The sequence below is a fragment of the Gymnoscopelus braueri genome, assembly GCF_963280865.1.
Source record: "Gymnoscopelus braueri genome assembly, chromosome: 1".
NCBI classification, from domain to species: Eukaryota; Metazoa; Chordata; class Actinopteri; order Myctophiformes; family Myctophidae; genus Gymnoscopelus; species Gymnoscopelus braueri.
The window spans coordinates 20,523,988-20,536,713 of record NC_137603.1 but is presented as its reverse complement, the minus strand read 5'-3'; the positions used below and the strand labels follow the sequence as shown (position 1 = coordinate 20,536,713).

At 44.5% G+C, this 12,726-nt stretch overlaps 1 protein-coding gene across 1 annotated transcript in view; it reads left to right on the top strand.

The window, feature by feature from the left end:
- The window catches only part of brsk2b (BR serine/threonine kinase 2b), a gene marked incomplete at both ends in the record, with an annotated part of 128,807 nt that overhangs the window by 108,476 nt on the left and 7,605 nt on the right, over positions 1 to 12,726 (top strand). Inside the window, 5 exons of the mRNA XM_080444050.1 lie at positions 1,449 to 1,509; positions 3,160 to 3,826; positions 8,000 to 8,048; positions 9,968 to 10,091; positions 11,750 to 11,930. Coding sequence (XP_080300176.1) covers positions 1,449 to 1,509; positions 3,160 to 3,826; positions 8,000 to 8,048; positions 9,968 to 10,091; positions 11,750 to 11,930 — 1,082 coding nt within the window. The remainder of the gene's footprint in view (positions 1 to 1,448; positions 1,510 to 3,159; positions 3,827 to 7,999; positions 8,049 to 9,967; positions 10,092 to 11,749; positions 11,931 to 12,726) is intronic.

Sequence of the window (12,726 nt, the reverse complement as noted above, 5' to 3'; positions counted from 1 at the left end):
AGTGCACGCAACATTATTAATCCATTGCACAGGAAATAAAGAACGGATTACAATAATATAACATTCTCTATAATCAGTAACATGTAGGTGATACTTATGTCTATCGAATATGGTTTTATTGAAAGGCAATCAACTGTTAATTCCTTGTGTCAATAAATTGTGTTTTTATCAGCAGTTGCCAGTTAAGCTTATCAAAGACTAATACAATGTCGTTTGATCTGCGTTTGCTATAACCGCACCAGGCCATTTTGTTTAATTAATCCAGAACACAAGCAGATTGCTGTAATTTAAAGTTCTCTATAACCAGAAATGTGTGAGTGATAATTCTGTGTATCAAACATAAATGTATTCCAAGGCAACGTCGCTCTTCCATGGGCAGAGAGGGAGAGAGTGTAAGATTGCACTGGGGATAACGGCTTGCTCAGTCTTCTCTTAAAGGCAATGGCGTCTGGCACGGTGATTAGTTTTATCATTGTAACGCCCAAACCACACCTACTATGCATAATGTAACAGGTAGCGCAGGTGTTTTAGGGATAAGGCTGGTGTCCGAAGATAGTGTAGCAACATTTGCACGGGAACGCCCCTTGCTGCAATGCTAAATCCCCAAATAGTGGTTTTAGCCACTTCGGTCCAAAATAGGGCCCAAACTCTGCAAAGGCAGAACAACAAGCTGTGAGCTAGTGTCATCATGCTATCATGAAGGCTTACTATTCCAAAATTAGCATGTTTTGTTCAATGGCCACCATTAATAGGCAAAACTAAGGCACTGTCCCTGTCCTTTTTCTTAACGTTTTTTGTTTATTTAATCGTAGAGTACCATGACCTCTCTGCGTGACCCATTCAAACTCACTTAGCTGACTGACACAGTAAAACCTCAGTGTTCATTTGGTTACAGATCTGTACACAGAGTTACAAACAGATAAATTAATATTGTACCTCTTTGGTCACGCGTTCTCTTGTGGACTGTCCACTTTTTTCTACAAAAGAGAGAAAGAGACACTGAAGGCAGCGTGAGAAGATGGATAGAGAAAATTTGTTTCAGTTTAAATAAAAGTGTCTGTGTGAGATGGAGCGAACCCGCTGAGAATGAGTTTACTTCCTAGAAAGCCATCCTCATTAGGCAAACCGACTCCCCTCCACTTCCCTCTGCAGGGAGTGAACGTTATTCTTTTTGAGGGATATCACACTAGCAAAGGTTTTTTAACTGCAGTGGGAGGATTTCTAAATCATTCATATGCTGTAGAAAGAGTTTCAACATCTTCTACTTTGGTTCCTGAACTTTTGTTGTGTTCTTGTGTGTGTGTGCGTTTGCAAAGTAATGTGGCTTTGTGGTATTTGCTATGTTTCTAAGTCTGTCATCGAGTATTATGTGTATCATATCTTGCGTTACACTTACGACCGTGTTTGTGTGTTTGTGTGCGTGCGTGCATGCTTGTGTGTGCTTATAGATCACGGTCCATCAGCGGTGCGTCTTCCAATCTGTCCACCAGCCCTCTCAGCAGTCCCAGGGTAAGTGTCCATCCGTCTTGGCTCACCCACCTACCCACTGGCCCAATGGCCCACAATGCACCTCACCGCTAGCACTGCGTCTTCCACTGCTTATGCCATCGGATCGTAAACACGTGACGACCCATTCACCACAGCCTCCTCTCATCCGACCACACAGACAGCTCATGCAGATTACCTAATATGATCATTAGCCTGGCTGTAAGCCTGCTTGTCTCATATGAACGCTGCTGTTCTCAAACACCAACACTTGCATGGCAAGCCACTTGTAGTTTCACAAAATTGGGGTGGGGCTGAGGGGGTCCGGAAAATGTTCCCACCAGGAAGTAAGAAGCCCATACAAATATCACTTGTTATCAGCGTTGTTATCATATAATTTAATTGTCACCAAATCTCTCCACAAACAGCCAATGTTGTGGAAAGGCATTAATTCTGTCTGTCTGTGGCTTAGAAATGAAGTGGGACTGGATCCATCTGAGAACACACTATGAACTGGAGATGACATGTACTGTAGTGATTAGCATTCACACTTAACAGATGCCCCATTGATGCTCGCAACTGGGGATTCAAGAATTCAAGGCCTGAGACCGCATTCATAATGGAAATCAGTGCCTTAATGCTGCTAAGCCAAAATAGAAAGGTTACATTTGCAACTCAAAATCTTCCAGCCCCTAGCTCTCTGTGTTGACATTTATTTTTCTATTAAAGCCAAGGAATTTTAAAATGAACTCTCAGCAAGAACCCACGTTTCATGTTGTCAGATTTTCATTTTATTGCAGTCTGTTGAAGTTCGATAACATACTGTACTGTAAAAGAATGTGATAGAAAGAAATGTATATGGGGGGGTCTTCCTGTTTGCTTTAGATCAGTAAACAACTATTTAGAAAGTGTATCCTGCTATTCACTGTAATATTTCTGTGGCATACAAAACAGGCACACAGACTTGCACGCACAGTTACGTATTATTCGAAGTAATTTACGTAATCACTTAACATAAAGCAATATATACTGGGCTCGGCTGTACTATATTGTATTACACTATATCACCATGCAATACTACCATAATGTGTTCAATACTACAATAGTATACTATACTGCACTCTACTATAATATACTCTACTATACCACAGTATACGGCAATAAGTTATACTTGACTGTATGTATTAAAGTACATATAGTACTCGAGCTGTGTGATAGTACCGTAGCTCATTCATTCCATGGCATCGTGCATGCATTGTGGCTGCTTTCCCTGGCGAAGGGTGAAGCTAAACCGGTTAGCTTTGATGCTGGTTCACTTTGCTGTCGGTGCTTCAAGGAATGGTTTGCCACAGCTGTCCTCTTGACATGGCTCACTGTGCTAATAGCATGTTCTGTTTTTGTTTGTTTTGTTCTTTCTTTCTTGCACTCTCACCAAACCCCTGCCTGCCTGCTGTGTCACTCGCTTCACCTCTCCTCAACCCATCTGCCACATCCTGTTTTACTTTCCTGGTGCGTTGCTCATGGAAATAATATCTTTTATTGGGCTGTGGTGGTTTTTATTTTCTTATATATATATATATATTATTATACTGTACTATGTCACCTGGCTGTGGCCGTGCTTTCCCATTGGCCCACTGGCGCCGCCCTCCTAAACGGCGCATGACCCAATCACAGCCCGTCAGGCGGTTTTTCATCCCCCCCCAGTCCCCAGACTTCTGCCAGTCCCCCAACTGCAGCCCCACCCACTCCGCCGAGGCCCGCCTTAACGGGGTGGGGCCCCCCCGCACCCCTAACTCCTACCAGCCAAAGATGGGGTCTCCCCTCATGCACCCACGCACGCAGACCCTCCCGGCCAAGCCCCGAATGTCCGAGAAGCCCCTCCAGACCACCCGCTCCAACCCGCTGCCCAGCTCGGCGGAAGGGCCCGCCGCGCCCAAGTCCGAGCCCTCCACCCCCTGCCAGCCTCTGGCCCCCTGTATCCCCCCCTGTAGCCCGCGGGTGAGGCGCCACCCGCCCCTCACGGTGCCCCCCAAGCTCTCCATCCCCCTGTCCCCGGTGCCCCCCATGTCCCCGCTCCGACGGCCCCACCACGTCTACCCTGACCACAATGGCAAATGTCTATCCATCGCGCAGGTGACTCCCCACCCCTCCCCCCGGGGCAGCCCTCTCCCCACCCCCAAAGGCACCCCCGTGCACACGCCCAAGGACAGCCCGGCGGGCACCCCGAGCCCCACGCCGCCGCCCAGCCCCTCCATCGGCGGCCTGCCCTGGAGGACGCGCCTCAACTCCATCAAGAACAGCTTCCTGGGCTCGCCACGCTTCCACCGCAGGAAAATGCAAGGTAACCGTGTGGCAAGAGAGAGAGAGAGCGGTACCACAGGTTTGGTGCTGGGTCATATCATAGCTGTCTGGATGGAAACCTTGAAAAATCTCCAAATACGTTACTTTTCAGCAGTGGTGGAAAAAGTGCTCAAATGTAGAAGTACTCTATTACAAGTAAAAGTCCCAAATAAAAAATGTACTTGAGTAAAAGTACAAAAGTATTGGTATCAAAATGTACTTGAAGTACCAAAAGTAAAAGTGCTAAAATGTTTGAAAATAGCCGATCTACAAGCTCACAACGCGTCGCGATGCGACGCGTTGTGAGCTTGTAGATCGGCTATTTTCAAATAGCCTAGGTATAAAATAGGGCTAAAGTGGTTAATGTTAGCCTGATTATCAGCCTGAAGCTGCGTGGAGCTCCAGTCTGATATTGGCTGCAATGTCCGCGATTACCAGGGGGAGGGGATTCAAATTTCCCTAAACCAATCACAAGAGATCCACGGATCCGCCTACATCTGACGTCATCGCACAGCTTGTTTTAGCAGATATTCGCTGATTGGCTTGTCGTTAGACCACCCCCACCTCCGACTCTGATTTGACAGGTTTTTCTTCGACCGTGAAGCCATAGACCATCACATTGACTGCCAGAATTATTTCATATTTTTTTAGCCAGTGCCAGAGTTTTTCATTGGAAAAAAAAAGTACTCAGGAGCCGAAATACAGACTTTTTAAGTTTTAAGTTAACAAGGAAGTGGATAGGAGTCTAGATCTTCAACTAATCATATCTCCTTGGTCTTTGGGTGAAATTGGAAAAAAAAAAAGTAAGATCTACGCGATTGGCACGTGGCGGCTTTAAAGCGGTTCGCATAGATCTACGTGATTGGCAGTCAATGTGTTAAGTCAATGAAGTGCCATCCCGTTTCCACGGCAACGGGGTGGCACTTTCAATGTTAAATTCCAATATGGCCGCCGTGTGAATATGGTCTATTGCAGGGGTGGACTGGCCATTTGGCGTACCGGGCAAATGCCCGGTGGGCCGCGGGCCAGTGGGCCGCTGGGCCACCCAAAAAAAAAAAAAAAAAAAAAAAAAAACTTTTTTTAATCAAATATTTTTGCTCCCGTTTTAGGATTATTACGGTCATTTCAGGGTCGTGTGGCCCAATTATTAGTTATGTTAATGTTTGGGCTGGGATGCTTTCCAGCAGGGGCCTCAGTGCGGCTGCAGAGTTCATGTGCAGGGCTGGGCTGAAACAGTGCAACGCCCCCCCCCCCCCCCCCCATTGACAAAACGGTCCGGGGGGTGGTGGGCCGGTCCGGACCAAAATGCCAGGGCTGAATTTTGGTCCCAGTCCGGCCCTGGTCTATTGGCTCACATTATGACACCAGACCAAGAGGAGCTCACTCAGAGAGTGGGCGGGGTCTATGGTCTGGAACCAGGCTAGGTTAATGTATCATATAATATCATAATTTATATATGAAAAGTAACTAGTAACTAAAAGTTTTCAAATAATTGTAGTGGAGTAAAAGTACAATATTTGCCTCTGAGATGTAGTGGAGTAGAAGTAAAAGTATTGGAAATTGGAAATACTCAAGTAAAGTACAGATACCTCAAAATTGTACTTAAGTACAGTACTTAAGTAAATGTACTTAGTTACTTTCCACCACTGCTTTTCAGGAAAAGAAAGAGTGTGTGTTCCAATGGAGCCAATGTAGTTATTATTTAGTCACACGCTATTGGTTCAATAATTATTAAATTATTAAATCCAATTATAACCACTTTCACTTTTAGAACAATTCAAAAGTAGTGAAAATAGCAGATATACAAGCTCACAATGTGTCAGCTTATAGATTGTCTATTTTCACTACTTTTGCGCAACATTCGACAAAGTAGGGTGTTCATTAATGAAGGAGAAAAAAAAGAAATATGGACATAGAAGGTTTCTACCCGACAGCTATAGGATATGTTTTGTTTTGATGTTATCTGATTCCTGTATATGATAATTGTGGCAGCAGAGGATGCATCCAGGCACAAACGGCCACTTTGTTCGTGGCCCAGAGGAGTGTAAGCGCAAATAATCTCTCTGCTGCTAAAAGCTGCATTTAGTCATGGCTTCCAGCCTTATCGGTCGACCCCACAGCCTCCAGGTCATTTCTTGAAGGAGATAACATCCCATTACAGCGAGTGGAAAACGTGTCCTTTCGGCTTTATTTAAGGTGTAGCTGTACCACTGGTAAATCTCGAGAGAACTGTTAAAAAACGTTTTTACTATTTGGAATCATGCCATCCTATCCGTGTGCAAATTGGCTGTTTTGTGATGATGGATTGCATTTTATTGAAAGATACCAACGAAGTTAAAAGAAGATGGAATGAACCTTGTACAGACCCCTGGGGGGACTCCAGGGGTCTATAGTATATATGTCACAGGGTGAATGGAGAACCAGGTAGATTGAAGACAGAGTGCTCGTTTTTAGGCACGGGGCTTCGGGGCGAGGCGGGGCTTTTCGAGATAGGGTTTATTAGCGAGGCTCGCGAGGAGGAGGAGGAGAAGGAGGACGCGGCGCTGCGATGCGGGGGTTTATTACGCGAGGCTCGCGAGGAGGAGGTTCCTCCTCCTCCTCGCGAGCCTCGCGTAATAAACCGTCCTCCTTCTCCTCCTCCGAGGAGGAGGAGAAGGAGAACGCGGAGAGGCGGGGCTTTGATGTGCCGACGCGGACCTGTCTTTTGTTGTTCCCCCCCACATAGCAACCAGGAAGCTACGCTAGGGGAACGCTGAACACGCGTTCACACGCACACGCTTGTCCATGACGGAGGCGTGCCGACTCAGCAGAGCTTGAGGCCGAGGAGGCGCGCCCTCGCGCCTCCAGGCGCGAGTGCCCGCGCTGACCGGCCGATGCTCTGCTAGTCGACACAGCGCCGTTCGAGTTGTAAACCGATAGGGACAGAATAGTTCTTTTCATGGATCACTGTGTGTGTGTGTGTGTGTGTGTGTGTGTGTGTGTGTGTGTGTGTGTGTGTGTGTGTGTGTGTGTGTGTGTGTGTGTGTGTGTGTGTGTGTGTGTGTGTGTGTGTGTGTGTGTGTGTGTGTGTGTCAGGGAGAAAGTAAAACAAAAGCCAGAACACAATAAAAGTATCTTAACAGTCCTGCTTTCAATAAACCAAAAAAAGCATGAGCGCGTGTGTGTGCGCGCTTGTGTGTGTGTGTGTGACTGACTGTGTGTGTGTGGTCGCGGCCATATATGTTTGTGTAAAAACGAGTGCGCCTTCTTCAATCACCCTGGTTCTCCAAACACCCTGTAACATATACACGAATCCACGGAGTGCTGCACTGTAGTTGGCGCAAGTTGCTGCTGCGTTTCTGTCCGTCTGTTGACGTTAGCAGAGCAGCCGTAAACTAGCCTACTGGCACCTGACGTAGGTGGTTTGTCCCGGTTTTCTGTACATTTTTGTAAAGTTAGTGTTAGTAAAAGTTAGTAAAAAGCAGGTAAAAGAGTAACGTGAGCAGTCAGTGACTGCAGCTGACTGACACCACAGCAGCAGCTGACAGAGTCTGAGACCGCAGCAATGGTTGCGCGCAGGGCAGTGCTCCGTGGATTCGTGTATAGCCTCAGCCTTTCCTCTCTCCTCTCTCGGGTTGCCAAATACCTGAAAATCAAATAAGGGACACCCAGCCGGGCGTCCATTATTTCTAAGAAAATAAGGGACGCCCAGAAAAAAATCTCACTGTGCATATGTACAGTTTCTGTTTATTACATTAACCAATTGAACCCCAGCATCCATATTCTACATTAGCCAAAAATAGCAGATCTACAAGCTCACTGCACGTTGCGTTGCGTTGCGTTGCGAGCTTGTCGATCGGCTATTCTTGGCAAAGAGATTTGGAGTAGACAGACAAAGGTGGTCCAAGTATAGAGACCACTAAGGTCCAGTTGACTAAGTCTGGAGTCTAAAATTCAAGTGATTAACAACCTGTATATTATACCTGTGTATTATAGTATGTTTATGAGCTGTTTGAACGATGTGTGTCATTGATTGATACCCAAACATAAGCAACAAAGTGTGTCCCTTATCCCCTTTCAATAAGGGACACGTCTTTTAGTTTCTAAACAAGGGAACAATTCCTTATTTCAAAGGACGATTGGCAACCCCTACTCCTCTCTAACCGTTGAACCCTGTCTCTCTGTTGGTCCACAGTCCCCACCCAAGAAGACATGTCCAGTCTCACCCCAGACTCATCTCCAGAGTGAGTGGTACACACAGGGACATAGCGCTCCGTCCTGGTCACATTCCTCAAGATGTCTCATCAGTGATGATTTTGACAGCAAATTTGTTTCGTAGTCTTTTGAATAAACTTCCATTTAGTTTGAGTCATATTTTTTTTATCTGAAATGTTTTAGTTTTTGTCTAGTTTTAGTCGACTAAATATCATAAGATTATAGTCGACTAAATCTACTGTTGATTTAGTCAACTAAAATGTATTTTGGCGGTGCCTTGATGGCGTCGTAATGGCTGATTTTACACTGGGTTGCACTCTGAAAATAGCCGATCTACAAGCTCACAACGCGTTGCGCTGCGACGCGTTGTGAGCTTGTAGATCGGCTATTTTCAGAGCGCAACACCCGAGAGCGCAATCAAACATACAATGACTTGTCTTTTAGTTCTACTGGATCTCTTCTCCACTAGTCCCTCACTGACAGTTTAGTCTAGTTTTCATTTGTTGACGAAATTGTCAATATATTTAGTCTCAGTTTTAGTCATTGTAGGTTAGTTTTTATTTAGTTTTTATGTAGTTTTCGTCAGTGAAAAAGGGTAGTTGACGAAATCAACACTTGTCTCACAGATTATTGTTCTGGATGCTAGAGATATTATTTCATTGTTTGTCTCTAACACGATGAGATACCATCTGGGAATAATGACACTGACAAGAAAAACAAATTAATTAGAGTGGTGGTAAGTGTTTCACCAAACTGTTTCCCTATGATTTGCTTTGCTTATTGAGTTTATTTCATGTAGTGGAAATTTGATGAATTAAACTCATTTCTAGCTATAGTCACTGACTTGAACACGAGCCCCAAATTTAATTTGGTTTTGTAAATCTTTAGTTCTCCTAACCGTGACTTATTATTTCCTTCATTTCAAGCCTGGTTTAGATAAGAAATTGCCAGCAATAGGATGTCTGTCAGGATGGAATCATGTTTAATAAAAGGCATATTAAAGGATTCCTGCTGTGACTCCTGGGCAGTGATGGAAGACGTGTTCAGATTGTCTACTAAAGTGAATGTGGATCTCCTCTTGTTACAAGTAAAACTTCTGTATTCAGACATTTACTTGAATAAAAGTACAAAAGTATAGGCATTACAATATACTTACAGTATATGTAAAAGCAGTGAGCAGCACTCCTCAATTAGTAATACATTAATATGTTCATTTTAATGTTGCAACTTGTAAAGGTGGGGCTGATTTTAATTACTTTATATGCAGCTGACTATAATAATGCATAATAATGTATCAGTTATTGTATGTTTTATATTAATAATCTACATTTGAAAAGTGATTAACCCATTAAGACCTGAGGCCGATTCTACTAATGTCTCCTAAATCCTAACAGTTTTCTGAAAAACGCATGTTTCTACATGGTTCTCAAATTTTTTCAAGTCAAGGACCCCAAAATGATATGTATTTGGCCGCGGACCCCCATCTCAATTTATTTAGTTCCAGGGACCCCCAGAAGCAAAGATTTTAGTTAAAAATGTTCGCTTTAAAAATATATATATATTCAAAGATTTGCACACATTTTCATTTTTTTTTTCAAAAATAGCAGATCTACAAGCTCGTAGCTATGAACTTGTAGATCTGCTATTTTTTAATAGCCAAAAGTGTAAAATATGTCTTTTTATCTCAAATATAAAAATTACACAGATGCGTGCCAGGTCTTAATGGGTTAAAGCTGTCAAATAATTGTAGTAGTGTAAAAAGTACAATATATCAAAGTGTGATGATGATGATCAAAGAATAGATCAAACAAATTAAAAGCACCTCAGTGCAGTACTTTGATATAAAGTATCTAAAAATGGAAATACTCCATTAAAACTGTACTTAAGTACATACTTAGTTTCTTTACACCACTGCTCATGGTGACGGTATCATGTCTCCTCCATGCAGGCTGGCTAAGAAGTCGTGGTTCGGCAACTTCATCAACCTGGAGAAGGAGGAGCAGATCTTCATTGTGATCAGAGACAAGCCGCTCAGCTCTATAAAGGCAGACATCGTCCACGCCTTTCTCTCTGTAAGACCTCCAACAAACCTTTTCTTTGGTATCTGTTACTTTACAATTAATCACCATTTGACCATGTGAATGATTTGTCTCTGTCCATGGTTGTTTCATCCTTTCTGTATTGTTATGTCTGTTCACTCCCCTCAGTCAATTATCAAATTAAATTAAATGTAAATTCATGTGTATTGCTGTACTGAGGTTACGTTGGCATCAAACACAAGACATATGAACTTTAGAACTAGCAACTTATGAAACTAGCAACTTATGTGTCACAGGCAAGGACGCAGAGAGCATCTTTTTTTTTTTTACCGGGTTTGTTACTTTTTTGAGTATTTTTGTTACATTCATTCGGTTAATTCGGTACAAAAATGCTCTACATCCCTGGTCACAGGGGTAAAGTTCCACCACTGCAGAGAGTAGGGGCTGACAGACGCTGCCTGTCAGCAGGGGGTGTTGAACAGGAGTAGTAGTAATGAATGCTATGTCCTCCCGGTGGGAAAAAGCAAAAAAAAGAAATCCTTCACAGGAAAAGAAAAGGAACAAACTGTGGGAAACATCAAAAGTGGGGACTGACTTCCATGGTGGACAGGCATGCAATTTATGCTGAGTGGGCACAAGGTCCTAAGTTGCATGTATCGGTGATTGTCCACACACTATGAGATCAATACAAATGTAACATTTCTACCATTACTGGTTGAATTGAAAACCATTCACACAGAATTGTGCCAACTTATCCGCCACGTTTTGCATGATGTGGAGATTTATTCCAAACCCATTGGTTTGTGTTGTAGTAGGTCAACAACTACTTGCCACACGCGTAGTAGACTCCTGTCTGTGCAGGTTTGACCTTCGTTGAGAGTGAGAGAGCCGATGGTCCGATCCTGATAGTGTGAAACAGTGTGGTGTGGTGGGTGGCACCTTGTCTGCCTCCTTTCTCTCCCTGTCAGTATCTCACCTCCTAATTTACACTGTTGTGAGCCAAGCTGTAAGCTCATGGCTGGGGATCAAAAATGGCTGTGCAGTGCACATCCAAAAACCTTTAAAAGGCAGGTGCTGTTCCCCAAAAAGTAGTAGCCAAAGCAGAGAATAAGAACCACACACTGTAGCTTCCTTTTAGTGACTTTTATTTGCGTTTCGAGCCCAATCTAGTCTGGCACAAATGGGGAAATGCAAGAAGATTTTGATTGTACGACCTACGGTACAGTTCAACAGTTATAGGCCTAAACGTGAAGTGGTCTGGTGGAGACAACTAGGCTTGACACAGAATTTTGTTTGTCTCTGTTGTCTTTGCAAGTCAGAGCCAATGGCTGCCCCCCCCCCCTCCAGCCAATATATATTTCTCTCTCTTGTTGTCTGTCTCTCTGCTCTGTCTGTCCATCCCTGTGTCTTCATCTGTCCTCTTTGTGTCTCTCGCTCTCACTTTCTTTGTATCTCTCATTGTCCAGCCCCACTCTCTCTCTCTCTCTCTCTCTCTCTCTCGCTCTCTCTCGCTATCTCTGTGACCAATAATACCCTACTTAGCGTACCTTCCAACCTGTCTATCTTTCTCACAAACCCTCTCTCTCTCTCTCTCTCTCTCTCTCTCTCTCTCTCTCTCTCTCTCTCTCTCTCTCTCTCTCTCTCTCTCTCTCTCTCTCTCTCTCTCTCTCTCTCTCTCTCTCTGCCATCAGATCCCCAGTCTGAGCCACAGTGTGATCTCTCAGACCAGTTTCCGGGCGGAATACAAGTCCACGGCGGGTCCCACCGTGTTCCAGAAGCCCGTTAAGTTCCAGGTGGACATCACCTACACCGAGAGCAACGGCGCCACCAAGGAGATCGGCATCTACTCTGTCACCTTCACCCTGCTGTCAGGTAACACGCACACACACACATGCACACACACACACACACACACACACACACACACACACACACACACACACACACACACACACACACATGCACACACACACACAAGCACACACACACACACACACACACACACACACACACACACACACACACACACACACACACACACACACACACACACACACACACACACACACACACACACATGCATTAATACCAAGCACACACAGTTCAGGCAGACATCTCATCCCATACAGAACAAAAAATATAGCTCACAATCACATTAATCAGTTGCTATTTTGGTGGGTTTTTTTGTGTGTGGAGGTACTAAATTGGCCTACTAGCAATGGGCACAAGAAATAATATGGCACTGATCAGTCCTGCGGTTTGCAAGATTAGCTCTTGACACACACACACTGACACACTCACACACACACCAACCCGATCTCACACAACTTACATTGCACAGAGTGTCATTCCATGCATAGACAACTGGAAAACCCGAAAATCCGTGCATAGCCGCCTCGCATCTCCCCCATTGACTAAACCATTTCGGAGGCGCGCAGTCTCAAGCGAACTGGAGCCACGTTCCCTTGAGCCTACTCAGCGCCGTTTGAGTTATGTAGGCACAGAAACGTAAATTTTGTTGTGGGGACTGCTCTGCTTCCGGGTTGCAACCAGTTACGCCCACCGTGGGACTCGTTGTACATATGCACAGATTTTCTGGTTTTCTAAGCGACTATGCACGGAATGACGTGCACTGGGTCCGTGCAATGTACACTAAATTGTGTGAGAT